Here is a 15,077-nt window from a genome sequence, read left to right on the forward strand (position 1 = left end):
TCAAAGAATGACGCTTTTTCCAGTTTTACGATCAAAGTTTTAAATTGTTTCATGAGCGAAAGAGAATGCAAAAAGTCCACTCTGGATGTACTCTTGCTGTCACCACTCGTAGGAGGAGTTGAGGTTCGCCCTGGGCGAACTGGAGGCGGAGAAGAAGAAAACCGACATGTTGCTTCATTCCATGCTTCCAAGACAGGTGGCCGATCAGCTCCGGGACGGGAAGAAGGTTGAGGCCGGTAAGTTGGACCCACCAAGTCCCAGAAACTGGAGTTTTTGTAATGTTTGTTTAATTATTGATTTTTCAGGGTTGCAAAAAGGACGCAGTGACCTTGAGCGAAGCTGCCAGTTGCACACTGATTAATTGCGTGCATGCGAGGGACCTAAAAAAAAAACTCAAACAAAACAGAAAGTTCAATCATTGGCAGAGCTCGACATTGATGGACAAGCCTACAAAATTAACGGAAAGGGAATATTTACTCGTACATTGCAAGAAGTGATCGATTCAGTTCTGTCGGCGCACGCTTACGCTACTACTGTGACACAAAAGAGATCACGCCAATCTTACCTGTTTTTGGAAGTCACCCGTTCGATCGGAGACTGCTGGGAAACTCAACCCTTTGGGATATTTGATGTCTTGGAAATCTAGGTGTTTACCAGTCTCCCTCGCTGTCCTATTTTACTTGCTACTTTTCCCGGATTCTGTGTATCTTCTTCCTGTGATTATGTCCTCAGGGTAGCAGCTTTCGCGTCAGCCTTCTCCCGAGCAGCCCCTAATCCCCGGGTCAGTCTTGACCAGAATGCTCTCACTTGCATTGTTTTTCTCAAAAGAAGAGGAAAATAATAATGATAATAAAAGCTTATGTGATGAAAGTAATGATGCCAAAAGATGATGATAAGTGATAACAATGGTTAGTTCAGCTGTGATTGATTTCGGATTCTCGCAATGACAATTTGTCTAACGTTTACAGTTATCCGAGTTGCCATGATTGTACTGATTCTTAGTTTTCAGGAGTGAGGACGTTAGCCAATTTGTGGCTATTACGATGATTTTTTTTTCTTTTTACCCAACCGAAAGAGGAGATTAAGGCAGTGGTCATGAATGTAGTTAGCATCAAAACTGTTATTTATGTATAAACAGTATTAACTCCTTTTGTCAGGCATGCAGGGCCATGACGTGCTATCACAATGTCAACAATGTCCATCGTCAGCAAAACACAACATCATTAGGACGTCGCATGAATATCTGAAGCGTCCTGCAGTTCCACCACGGCAGTACGAATTATTTTCTTCATAGCGGCTAGATCATTTGAAAACAAAACAAATATACCACCATACAATAGGAGAATCAGGCTTCTACCAACCTTTAGTGATTTGCTGGCTAGCTTTCATCCACTCCTGTGGACTTCTTCAGGCCAAGTGATTGCACCGTTTCTCTAGCTCTGCCCTCTTATTTCTTGCCAGCAAATCACTAAATGTTGGTAGAAGCCTGAATGTGATATTGTATGATCTCCCCAACTGATGACAGTTTTCTGCATGAAATAATTATACTATCATTACTGCGTAATATGATGTTTTCATTCGTCATATCTAAATCTTCCAACCACCCCCTCTCTGTCTCTGCATCACTTTGTCCAAACAGGAGAGTTTGAGATGGTCACAATTCTGTTCAGCGATATCGTGTCTTTCACTAATATTTGTTCCAAATGCCGTCCTATTGACATCGTCAACATGTTAAACGCCCTCTACACGCGGTTCGATAAACTGACCACCGTACACGACGTGTACAAGGTACGTATTGTGGTGTTCACATTACTCTATACTATACCTACAATATTGACACTCCATGGCGAGCTTCTGATTTACAACACCGGCGCGCCTGAGGCAAGAATGTTGTTCTACGCATGCGCAAGATAACTATTCCTAATCGATCTCATGTAGTCCAGTTTTTCGAAACGGTTCCGGACCACTTTACCGTCTGCATTAGCGTTGTGAATCGACAGCTCACTTATGACTTAACATGGCACAGCCAACTACATGTACGTCCCAAATGTGTCGCCGGGACAGTGACACGACATTTGCTCCTGCGACAATAATATTGTTCCGGTCTTATTTTCTCCAAGGACTTAGGACTAGGGTTAGGGTTGTGATAGGGTATTTAGTAGGTGTAGTTTAATGTGAGGATTAGGATTTGGGTTACGGTTATGTCTGTGGGTAGAATTTATGTTTGGTTCAGCGTGCAGGTATTTCACGGGAGCATTTATCTCAGGAGCGTGTGTCATTGCACCCGTCGAGACAGAGACGCCTTGTGAAATCGGTAACATGATAAGAGGTCAGCCATGAAGCTACTGGTTTGTAGCTTCATGGGTCAAGATAGTGGGCTTCAATGGAAAATTCAGGCCTAACAACTAGCAAAGTCCAACTCGATTGATATGTGTTAGAGGAGTTGACGGAAATGTATATATTACGTGATTACTGTTATACACAGAGGGCTCACTGCAAATTCAGAATTATATCTTCTTGTCGATCTGATATCATGAATATCTATACAGTGTACACGTGTAGATATGCGCGTTTGTGTTGGATGTGACTTGTTCACAGGTAGCTGTAAGGTGTCATTCATCCATTCAAAGTAAAATATTTGTATTTGGAAATCCTTTCGAGTGGATGCACTTAAATGTTGGGGGGCTACGCTTCACCGATTAATAAGTGGCTTTTTCAAGCGACCTCCCGCTGCAGAAAGGCTGGTCTTTAGCAAGCTAATTCAGGTGTAGCATGTGTGTTCGCGTATGTATGTGTGTGTGTGTGTGTGTGTGTGTGTGTGTGTGTGTGTGTGTGTGTGTGTGTGTGTGTGTTGTGTCTCTATACAATCTGACCCTATTCTTTCAGCTTTCCCACTTCCAATTAAGGCCACTCGATTAGTTATAATTGACACACATGGAGATCAAATCTTCCGTCTGACAGCCGCACCGTTTCCAGGAGCGTGTGATGTGCTGCGGAGTATAAAATGAATTTTTAAACTGATTGGGGGGAGGGCAATTAAGATTATGAAAAGAGCGCAAACTGTTCCCTAGCGACGCACGCACTCGCTGCTTAACTCGATTAGAGGGAAGGGTAAAATGATAATTGGAAAGCACGGAAGCTGAGTGCGCCCTCTACGCCTCGCATAGTTATATGAATGTCAAGTTCAGGGGTCTAATGACGGAGCACATTTTGTGACATATTTACGTAATTGATAAGATATTTATTGCTCCATCCATACCGACGATGGTATCCCACGTTGTATAATACAGTAATGGCTCGATCATTCAGGAAGATCGATGCTTCGCATCCCTCTTTTCCATAATGTCAGTTGACTGTATGTGCTGTTTCGAGATTTATGTTGTATACTGTAAACATGTCACCCGCTGTCATTTGCAAGGCAAATTGAAAATGTTAACAGTTTTCCCCTCTTTCTCTCGCCCTCTCCCTCTCTATCTATCTTTCTGCCTATCTCTTTCTTTGTCCATCTCTCTTTCACTCTTTTTTTTTTGGGGGGGGGGGGGAGGGGGGGGGTCTTTTTCTCCTTTTTTCTGCTCATTACCAGCTACGTTTCGGATGGACTGCTTTAAGTACAGGCTTCTTCGGAACATTTAACGTAGCATTAGATATCATCACTCGTTTGATGATGATAATACAGAATTACTAACAGTAACGAAGGACAGAAATGATGGCAACTAATGATGATGGATTATTACTGGTAATGTAATTGTTCTTAAGAAATCAAATTGAATGATTGTCTTTCTTCATTTTGCTGCAAGAAAGAAAAGTCCAGTACAGTATCCGTGGGAAGACGGGGGAGAAGGGGGGGGGGGGAGGTTAATGGCTTCAGAAACTATAAAATATATCCAAAAATCAACATTACTGTAAAAAGAGTAATTGACAACTTATTGATGTTTACGTTAATTGTGACTATGTATTCTCTTATTCATCCACGTTCAACGGAAAGGGAGTCAACAGCATTTATCATTCCTCATGTTACGCATGTTTGTTTGTTTTGTTGTAATTGCTGTTATTAGTATTATTTATGTCACAGATTACGGCCAACACGAATATCATATCAATGTGGCGTTAATTTGATTGAAGTAGTTTGTTGGTTACTGTCAAGGATTGTTTTTTCTCATTCTTGACTAAAATTCTGCGCACCTTTTTCTATTTTTCTACCTCAAACAAAGGTGTGCCATCGTTGGTTAGAAATATTGTTTCGATTACATTGGTACCACGGCAACAACAGGGTTTCTGGGTGGATTGTTAATTGTCCTTGTACTATAATGCAATTTATTGCAACTTTCAATGATGCCACGCCCTCTCCCAATAACCTCGTGCAGAATTCAGCGCTAGTCAGTATTCTGTGTTTTGTTTTGTAGTTTGTCTTTTTTTCGACAGTAGACTGGACTTTAACGTAGAATGATTGAATGTGTTATGTTTCCCCTCCCCCAGGTGGAGACAATCGGAGATGCTTACATGGTCGTCGGGGGCCTCCCCGTACCCGTGGCCTCGCACGCCGCACGAATCGCCAACCAGGCTCTGGGGATGATGCTGATTTCCAAAGAGGTCATGTCACCTGTTACCAGGGAACCGATCGGAGTAAGTGTCTGGTCCTCTGATGGAGTAGATTAACCCTCTGTATATGTCACGTTTATTTCCAATCCATAGGTTTATGTGTGAAACTTGTACACATTTGACTCATTGGCGCAGAAGGTGTTAAACCGTATACTCTTACTTATTTCACTTGACCTGATCGATGTTTTTTGTACGATGCAAAGATAAGTAACGACACTTCATCGTCTACCACGCTATAAGCCGACATAGTTTCTGATCTCCCTTGGCGGCGTTTCATACAATTTGTTATCAAGAACAAGTTGTGATAGTAAATGTTGTTAAGCTACTGAAATTCTAGCATCTGATTGGCTGAGAGTAAACATGTCATAAAAATGTGGTAGTTGTTACTGATAACAAGTTTTATGAAACGGGACCCTGAAGTGACGATAATCTTGTATCAATATGAATGTTTATTTTTGATGTTGTGATTTTGCACTTCTCACAGACAGCTTATTATCTGTTATCCACAAATCTGAATATCACCTGAGGATAGAATCACCTTGAATATCCGTGATGAGTGCCTGAGATGAGAGTCCTGGAAAATAATTAAGGCTAATGACATCATTCTGTGATGAACATCACAAACCATTGTTTATATGCCAGAATGTAATGGTAGATCAGAAGAGTTTGGTTTTAGGGACATGTATCGGAAATGGAATGTCCTGCCAGACAATGACAGCATGTCAGCACCGTGAGAGTTTTGTAACACAATTCACATACAGATAAGAATTCGATGTACATTAAAGCGCTTCCACGTTTCGATTCACGAGTGCGGCTAACAATCCATACAAAAACATTTGTGTCATTTTCAATTTGTTCTTCAAAACCAACTTTATACCAGTCCACCACGTTCAGCTAATAATGCTGGTTCCCGATGGGATCGTGAAAGAAAAACAGAAAAAGTAACATACATGACACGCCTGTAGAAATTTAGAGTAGTACAGATTTATGCTTAGCTACAATTGGTGACAGGACAAGAAATTTGTGCACTAATTTACAAAGTTGATTGTAAAACAAATAACAATAATAAGAAATGGAGGTTGTAGATGCGGGGCAGTATGAAAGGCGTTAGTAGGTAAGAGAAAAGGTGATAAAGATAAGAAAGAAAGACAGACAGACTGACTGACATACAGAAGACAACATAAAGTTGTATCCTTTAACCTTGTCATAATCGCCGGTGACCTGTTTGTATGCAATGTCTATGAGATAATGAGAGGTGTTAGTCCAACGAGTGTCAAAGGGATTTCCCCTGATAGAGCCACGCCCAATAAGCCAGTTCGTAATTAGCCCATGTGCACGTTGGTACAAATGACCTTTCTATTTTCTTAGTTGGTTAGGCACTTCACTCATATTCAAAGCAACATAATGTGTACCGGTAAGTTTGCCTGGCGTAACAATCTTTATTTATGGAATTCGTGTTAAACAAAAAATGATCTTGCACAGCGAGACCAGGTGACCAGAATGGTCTGTCAAACAACCCTCGGGGGAAGCATCTATTTCTTAGTTTTTTATTGAATGCATTAAAACATGTTTATATTCGTAATGCCAAATACCAGGTTTGCAGTCAGGTGGATGTACTAGCAAGTATCATGTACCAGGATTGGATGAATAATCATTATATGACAGATGCTTATCTCGGTTAATTTGAAAACCATCATGCGTTTTGGTACCAATGACCTTTTTTCTGCTCATGCGCAAAGGATACGAACTACGAACTGGCTTATTAAATCTTTCCATCCTCCATTCAGATCCGTGTGGGTATTCACTCCGGTCCCGTCGTAGCGGGCGTGGTTGGGGAAAAGATGCCGCGGTACTGTCTCTTCGGCGATACGGTGAACACTGCGTCCCGAATGGAGAGCCACGGACTCCCCGGGAAAATTCACCTCAGCTCGAGTGCCTACAGGTGAGCTGACCGGTTTCCTTGCGCGGGAAATTCCCGCGATAAACAACATGACCTCAAGGATATTTTCAAAGGAATTTACCCCTTGATTATCATGGATTCTGTGAATACAGAAATTCATTCAAAAGTTATGAATTCTTTGAGTGTTGACTCAGTCCATGTGTCTTCATTACCTGATAGGAAGATTAGAACATTGTGTGATGTCACAGTAGGGCAAAAATCCAAAATCGCTCTTATTTCTATTATTTTAAGAGAGCACCTATAGCCTTCACATGTCAAGGTTATATATTTTTGTCATTAATAAGTCTGAATTTTCTGGGTTTTTTTTTTTTTGTATCATTATACTTTTATGACTTATGATTTTTGAAGTGTTTCTATGCAGCCATAACGGCACATGCAATAACCGTGTTTTGTTTTGTTTTGTTTTGTTTTGTTTTGCTTTGCTTTTTAATATCACGATTTTTGAACAACTTGTCCAAATTTCCTTAAACTTCATGTATGTCTAATACAAATATTTTTTTCCTCATTCGCTGAATTTAGCTATGTTATTTTTGGTATGAAAAATACCTAGAGGAAGACACAAGAAAGAAGAAAACAATTTCCTATCTGGAAATGGTTCACTCCTTTAACCCTTTTTATGCCAGGGACAGTGTATACACTCTGTACTCAAAGCACATAAAGGGTAAAAAAAAAAAAAACACCGTCTGTTATTCGGAATAACAAGCTTTGTGATTATTATTCGTTCATCTCACGCAACTACTTCGATCTCTTTCTCATACCCTGTCGTCCAGCTGTCTCCAGGGTTACGCGTTCAGCTACAGCGAGAGGGGGGAAATCGTTGTCAAGGGCAAAGGCACAATGCTAACCTACTTTCTGGAGGAAAACAAAGGCGCGAGCATCGACGAAATCATCGGTAGAGGGCGCCCCACTTCGACAGCCAGCACGCCCGAAAAGACGGACAAATCCAAGTCACCGCCGCAAACTCCAACCAACAAAGTGGCCAATGGTAAGCGCTTCATCCACAGTACACTAAATGCTTTTATCTGCTCTGTATCTGCACCATGTGATGCATTCTATCTAATCGATTTCATTTTTTTTTATAGGACACATTGATGTGCAAGACGGTAGCTGCGATACATTCTATTCGTTTCAAAACTGGAGATATTGAATAGTGAAAAACAGGAGTTTCACATCAAAACGAGTTAACTTCATTCTTGGTAATCTTCGACATTTGCGATAAAAGCTGCTAAAAAGCAAGGAAATGGTAAGAAAATGTGGAATGTTTTTAATAAAAATTCAAGAATATTCTTTATTATGTAACAGATGAGGTATCACTGAAAAACTTTTATATGGCTCTATCTCATTCTGGACCTACTTTAAAATGCCTAAAAAATGCGCTGAAGGAGGATTTCCATTCCAGTTAAAAGTTAGTCTGAAAAGAAGGAGACAACTATTTAAGCACAACATGAAAATTTGATTGAAATCGGATGAAAAATAAAGAAGTTATGACATTTTGAAGTTCAGCAAATTTTTCAGGAAACAGTTCTTGAACTGTCAATATGAATATGCAAATAGTGAAGTGATGATGTCATTCCCTGACAATTTTCCATATATTTTGTACAAATACTTTGAAATTTCTGGTGTTTCATTCGAATGCAATTCCGCTCCAATCTCAAATCCTGATATGTCTAACTGATCATTATTCGGAAGCTATTCAACCAGGAATAACATTATGTTTTACACTTTAATGAAAGAAACATTGAATTTTCTTTTTTTTTTTTGCATGATCAATGGAAAATTGTATGGTGATGACATCATCAACTCCCTCATTTGCATATTGAGATCAACTGTACGAGAACTGTTCTGTAGAAATTAGCGAAACCTCACAATTCCATAACTTCCCCAATCTATATCCAATTCTTTTCGCTGTTGTACTCTTAAGATTTTACTCTTTCTTATCGGACCAACTTATGACTGAACTGGAATTACTCTGATGTTTTGCGATCAAACTCTCTATTAATTTTTGTACAGAGGAAAATGAAAATACAAACCAACAAACAAAGCTACGCATCATCTTCAACGCATCATACGCCGCCTTATTTCGTCATCGTTTTGATATCCTGTTCTTATTGCCAGTTGCTTCTTGGAACTTGAAGTAGCTTTCAATGCTCTCTGCTGCCTTCTATTCGACCTTTTTATATTATATAATGCTTTATTATATATGCTTAGATGTGCATTATCATCTAAAAGCGAGAATCTGTATTCATTTGCAGCTTATGTTTATTTTTGTTTTCTATCTTCACTCGTTATGAATTTCTTCATCAGTTCGGCGTGTACTTTCTTGTTGTTTTTTCTCTTTCCATCATGTACGAGTTCAGCCAATGCAGAAGCTTGTGATAACGGTAAAACTTGTTGTGTTTAATGACATTTTTGTTTTCACAGCATCATGATAATAAAAAAATTCACCGACACTTATTAGGGGGGTTCACACGTACACCAATTAGCGGGATACAAAATTAATCTTGAGATTTGCATCGCGATCGGTATCTCGAGTTTTTGGCACGTGTGGACGGAAAAACCCCGAAAATTAGCGGGATAAGCATCGCGAAGCTAATCCCAAGAAATTTTGCGCTAGTTCCTCAATTAGCGGGATAATTCGCCCCGCTGGTACGTGTGAACGGTCGGGATGAGAATCTCGAGTTTTTATATCCCATCATGCATTGCGCACATCACAACAGCGAGGCCTCTGCGAAGGACAAAGGGAAGTACGCGCAGGCAGTGATGGAGAAGGGCACTGTGTGACCCAGTTTGCAGGCTTTGCTGTTATCACGATCGGCAGTTAGCGGGATAATTCTGCACGTGTGGACGCTTGCAAAAAACTCGAGATTTCGAGCGCGATCGCCATCCCGCTAATTTGGAGCGTGTGAACGGCTGCAAAAAATTTCGAGATATGGAGCGCGATCGTCATCCCGCTATTTTGTACGTGTGAACCCGGCTATCTACATCATGATACACAAGTACTAAATCGTAACTAAGAAGAGACAATACACTGATATACTGCAACCAAGCACACACTTCGTTTGACAAGGAAGGTGAAAATATTTTCGTCCACCTCCCTACTTCGACCCACACTCCTTAAAGTAAACACTTCCATTACAGTGCATACGTACACACGCAGACACATGCACATAATATACACCATTCGCAACTGTATAATTATTATACCATTTTGCGGGGGATTTTTTTTTTTCGGACTTTCACAAACACAAATACACAGACATGCAAACGCACACACACAAGTACACACGCATGTGCACAACATGTAGGCCTACACACATACACACACACATTCACACAGGCCTGCAAACATCTACGCATTACAAACTGCATACATGTACTAGTACCTCCCCCAATGATTTCACAGGACACGCGGCTTGTGATCACGTGATTGGTCAAATACCAGCTGTGTGGGGCGATTTCTGTCAGTATGTTTTTTAGTCGCAGGTGTTCCTTTGTCTCTTTGGCTTTGCTAAATACTTCATGCCAGCCCGCCCTCTATCTCTTGCTTCCTAACAGGTGGCCCAAACTACCACCACGACAGCACCGTGGTCATTCCCATGTGGTACCCAGACAACGAAAACACCAGCGCGAGCACGATGCATATCCCTGCCCCGATATTCCCCGATAGAGGGAGCAATGCCACAGGTACTACCCCGACACCCCCACCTGCGACTGCCACGTAAAAACAGACCGCACTCGCAGCTTTATGCACGTTTCCCCCCGCATGTGTTGGGCCTGCAATTTCCACTCGAGATGCATGCCTCTGGAATGGGATCAATGGGGTCAATAAATTGTCCACTAGAAATGACCAGAAACATATTGACCCACGTTATGTAACAGACGTGTTGAAAACGTTAGGATTTCTTGCATCTTGGGGTTGGTACAAAGAATTCTTTAATGTCCCAATCAAATATTTCTTGCCTGAGCTGTCTCACAGAGTTTGTTCACACAAATTTAATCAAGAGCAATAAAAAAGAAAAGAAAAAATCCTTACAGACCATAGTTGATGCTTTGGGTTACCTTAGCTGCTCCGACTTCACTGCATGTATGTGCATACTGTCACCTCACACATTGCATATATGCATACCATCATTTTATTTATTTTTCTTTCTTTCCGTATGTTTTTTCCGAGTGTACATTTTGTCTATATGCCTTTATAGAAAGCACGGTTTATCTTACTTTAGTTTGATTAGTTTGTTGTAAACATTGTGAAACTGTCCTCGATTTATTTAGCTTTACTTGTTGTTTATTATTTTTTTTCATTGCTGTAAAGCATTGTCGGTTGAATGTTGTCTTTCTTGTGCAAATGAATTATCAAAAAAAAATATAAACATATATACCATATGTTTGTGCTTGCTGCGATACAAATTCGCTGGTTCAGGTATATGCTACTTGACATACTGAGCGATGTCCTCAAGACATATACATTGTTTCATCATCAGTTTTGATGAAAAAACTATTCTAAATCATTCCTGTCCTGCACAAACAAGAGTAACACATTTCTGACCTAAGAATTCGATAATTTTTTTATGAACAAAATTGTACACGGAAAGAACTAAAGCTCACGGAAGCAAATTGAGGTAAATCAAGTCTACGTTAAAACAGAGTTACTAGTTTTTATGGTCAAGCTCAAATCTAGAGGCCTTTTTTTCTATTCTCTGCTTTGAGAAGTACTATCAGTAAAATTTCGTAACCATTATGATTTGTCGTCCCGTTCAAAAAAAAAAAAATGTCAGTGCCAGCCCCAAATTGCAACGTTCAGTGCTCAAAATTCGCACAATGTAAATACTGTTTTCCTTTCATATTTTATATGTTTCTTTCAGAAAAGTGACAGTATATCCTAGTGCAATGTGTAGATTGGATTAGGTTGATATAATATCATAACTATTATTTTATTGTTTGCTAAGATGATATTGTACAGATATGTAGATATTTCATTTGATAGAATCTAAATATTCTGAATATTGTTATGTCTTGCTACAAAAGTGTCCTCACGTCATTGGACATCAGGGAACCAAACGATATATTTTGTTAGTTTGTATAATAGTATTTTTATTAAACAATTTTATGCTTTTTCGAGTAAAGTGCCCGAATAGAAGCATACTTAATTTCACTCGATGCTGTGTCTCTACATTAGTTATATCGGAAGAAAATTATCCTTTTATGTTTATAATCAAAGTGTGTTTGCATCAATTGTCGTCTCATTAATGTGCTTTATCAACTCAATAAACTTTCCTATTCTAAGTATTTGGCGCAATCTCCACTCTTCTAAACTTTAGAGCATTTGTTACAGTTTTCTATTCAAATTTAAACTTTATTTTTTTCAGTGCGAGGTACTCTCACTCGAAGAGTGTGAATATGAGAATTGCATAGCGCCCTCAGCGATCACCTACAGACCAAATATTTTTTTCCATGAAGATGACTGATGTCATTAATAGAGATGATCTGGAAAATGGTATATGATTAGCTGTGATGAAAAACGTCCAGTCCAAAATCATTGGCATTACAAGCTTGACACTATTTACCCGCTTTACCGTAACTCAGATGAGCTGGACGGTTCAGGAAACTTTTATTCCTTTTAAAATATAATTTAATTTTGATTTGATTTGATTTGATTTGATTTGATTTGATTTGATTTATTTCTGCTTGATTCCGTTACGTCAGATAATTGTGTACAAGTCATTCATGACAAACAGTATATCGACATATAGTTTTTAGTACAAAACAAAACAAATACAAACAGCTTAAGGAACTTAAACAGAAGGGCATCCAAAATAAGCCGAGGCTTGACGGTATGGAGACCCTATGCTTAGCTACTCTGGATAGAATAAGGGATAGAGAGAGAGGGAAGGGTAGGGGGAAAGGGAAAATTACAGAGTGTATGTGTCTTACATCCAGCGCAGATTGTTCTCGTTCCACTGGTTCTTTGTTTCGAACAGGGTAAGTTATTTTTGATAAAAGAAAGTGTCTCGAGAGGAGACTGTACTTACAAATTGATCTGATGTCTAAGCGTCAAGAATGTAAACCCTTATGTGTGTTTTGAGTGCTGATTGACGCAGAAAAACCCATGGCGTTGTACACACTGTTTGAAGTCCCTGGCACAATTAATTGTCAGTATTAGTTACGAAATTATCATACTCGGATCAGTACTTGTCGCGCTAACGAACGAGCAAGCTGTAATTGATGTGGCTTGTAGTACTTTTATTTTCTCCCGACATTATCCTGTCTGTATTCCTTCGCTATGCATGAACTGTACACTTTTGTTTCACGATTATTGTATCTGTATTCTATTTAAATTATCGATTTTATGCTTAATGGCGTATGTGACGTCACCTGCAATAAACTTTTGGTAACTTTGCATGCAATTGGTTTAAGCTTTGTTTTGTTCGTGTGTACTCTGTTTACGTGCGTGTGAGATTGAGTAAAGTTTAATTTTTGGATCTCTGTTTCACTGTGCTATAGTCGAGATTAGCTTTTTTCCCCTTTTTCGTCATTGCTGTGCTCTAGAATAGATTATCATCAAACTCTGCTTCCACGCGTTATACTGACATTTATATGGAGAAGAAATCACAAGGTCTGATACAGTCATAGTGCTCATAATCAAAGGATTTAGCTAACGATCCTATTACATCACGATTTTCCATTGTTTTTACATTAAATAAATTACACAAAACATAACATTTTGAGTATCTATGATTTCTAGACAATAACAACTCCAGGATAAAAGGCACATGTGGACCTTTCTTCCCTATTCATGAAAGAAGTTAGACTGAACAGAAATGTGTTCGTTAACTATTAACACCCCCTCGTCAATTTACATAACAGAGATATGTATGATTATAAAGGATGTTTACAACATAAACGATTCAAAATAAAACGTTCAAATCTATATTACGCTGCAACAATCTTATAGAATAGTTCAATTAATGATCTAGGTGTAGGTACTCGGGTGTTGTTGAAAATCTGCAAGACTCTTTTGTTCACGTTTCCGCGAGCACCGTATACGAGTATTGCTTTCCACGCGGAATCACGTCTTGCAAAAGTACCTGCCATAATTGTGTATTCTATTTTATATATTACCTGTCCTACTTTCATTTCTATAAATTCTCTGCATTTTTGATGCACCACTACTGTAGATTTAACACTATGTAAGTGTGCTCTACTACACTGCATCTTGACGTTCTTCTATTAGTGGCATTTAACTCATTGTAGAACCTATCAAAAAAAGAAGAAAAAAAATAATGACCAGAAGAATACTTGATTAAAATTGTCAGATGAAATGGTAGATATAGGAGACTTAAGAATCCAAGTCCGATGTGAGAAGAAGAAGTAATGCCGGTGGACGCATGCACTTCTGCAAAATATTTGATAACTGTTTAATGTCATTTAACTTGAATTCTCCCATTTGCTTGTGCACAGAAATATGTCAACAAAATTTGTTTTCAGTCGATAAGTTTACCAAATACCAGCCAACCACCTCGAAGTCGCAATTGCTTTGCTATCATATCAAAAGCGAAGGACAGATTTTTTTTTTTCACTTCTATTTTTGTCTCATGTCAAAAAGGGAAGGTAGAAGAAAATTTGTGTCCATGCTATACCCATGAAACATTTGTTAGGAGGTGACCTCGTTTGATTTCTGCAAAAGTGGCTGAGATTCATTCGACTGTTTTGTGTAAATATGAACATTAGGCGTCCCATAATTTCATTTTATTGAATGTCGGAATGTTATGAAACGTCTGCCGTTTGATTTTGCTTTAGTCACGAAAGTCAGACCAAAACATGGAATGAATTTGAACTTTGATGTTGACCCTATTCATCGTGCTCTTTTTATATTACTCATTTGCCTTTGGTATTTCACTTGACCTTATCCATTCCCAGGGTAGGGGATAAACAAAACAAACAAGTCAGTTCGAGGAGCAACGAAACCGCACCCATTATAGCGCCCTCTGTAGGTACTTCTGTTGTAGATCACTTGCACTCTAACATTATGATGGAATCAGTAGATACAGTAGTTACTGCGCTATTCTTTGCGCGTGCATCATTCGGACTTCATTATTTTGGTTGGGCGTGATATTAATTCTCGGTTATCAAATATCCTTAGGGGGAAGTGTTCACGCATGTGATTTAAAAAAAAAAACCGCTGGACAGTTTGAACCATCTACAACACTGAAAACCTGTTCCACATGGGTCCATTATGAATAGACGTTTGTAATTTATGCTGTCCTTAGTAGCTTTTCAACATTTTTTTTTTCTGATTGTTCTATGATGCTCTTTGACAAAGGAAATCCTCCTGATTAGGCCTTGAAATCAAGATGTATCGAATCAAATAGGGCTGACAGCTTTGTAGTCACTCAACAAAAGAGATCTGGAAATATACTTCATCTCCCTTGCATGGGAACTGTTTTCTTTTTCTTTTTTTGCCTTTTTTTGTGGGGAGTTCCTTGAAACCTCCAAGCCTTTCGAACATCTAATGCCTCTC

General features: G+C 39.1%; 1 protein-coding gene across 1 annotated transcript in view; it reads left to right on the forward strand.

Moving 5' to 3' along the window:
- Positions 1-15,077, forward strand: part of LOC139723735 (guanylate cyclase soluble subunit beta-2-like) — a 62,706-nt gene that overhangs the window by 47,410 nt on the left and 219 nt on the right. The window contains exons 10-15 of the mRNA XM_071634950.1: positions 113-236; positions 1,640-1,788; positions 4,477-4,623; positions 6,387-6,541; positions 7,330-7,544; positions 10,115-10,243. Coding sequence (XP_071491051.1) covers positions 113-236; positions 1,640-1,788; positions 4,477-4,623; positions 6,387-6,541; positions 7,330-7,544; positions 10,115-10,243 — 919 coding nt within the window. The remainder of the gene's footprint in view (positions 1-112; positions 237-1,639; positions 1,789-4,476; positions 4,624-6,386; positions 6,542-7,329; positions 7,545-10,114; positions 10,244-15,077) is intronic.

This window comes from Diadema antillarum, unplaced genomic scaffold, assembly GCF_040938485.1.
Source record: "Diadema antillarum isolate AM-2024a unplaced genomic scaffold, OU_Dant_1.0 scf00000198, whole genome shotgun sequence".
Taxonomy (NCBI): Eukaryota; Metazoa; Echinodermata; class Echinoidea; order Diadematoida; family Diadematidae; genus Diadema; species Diadema antillarum.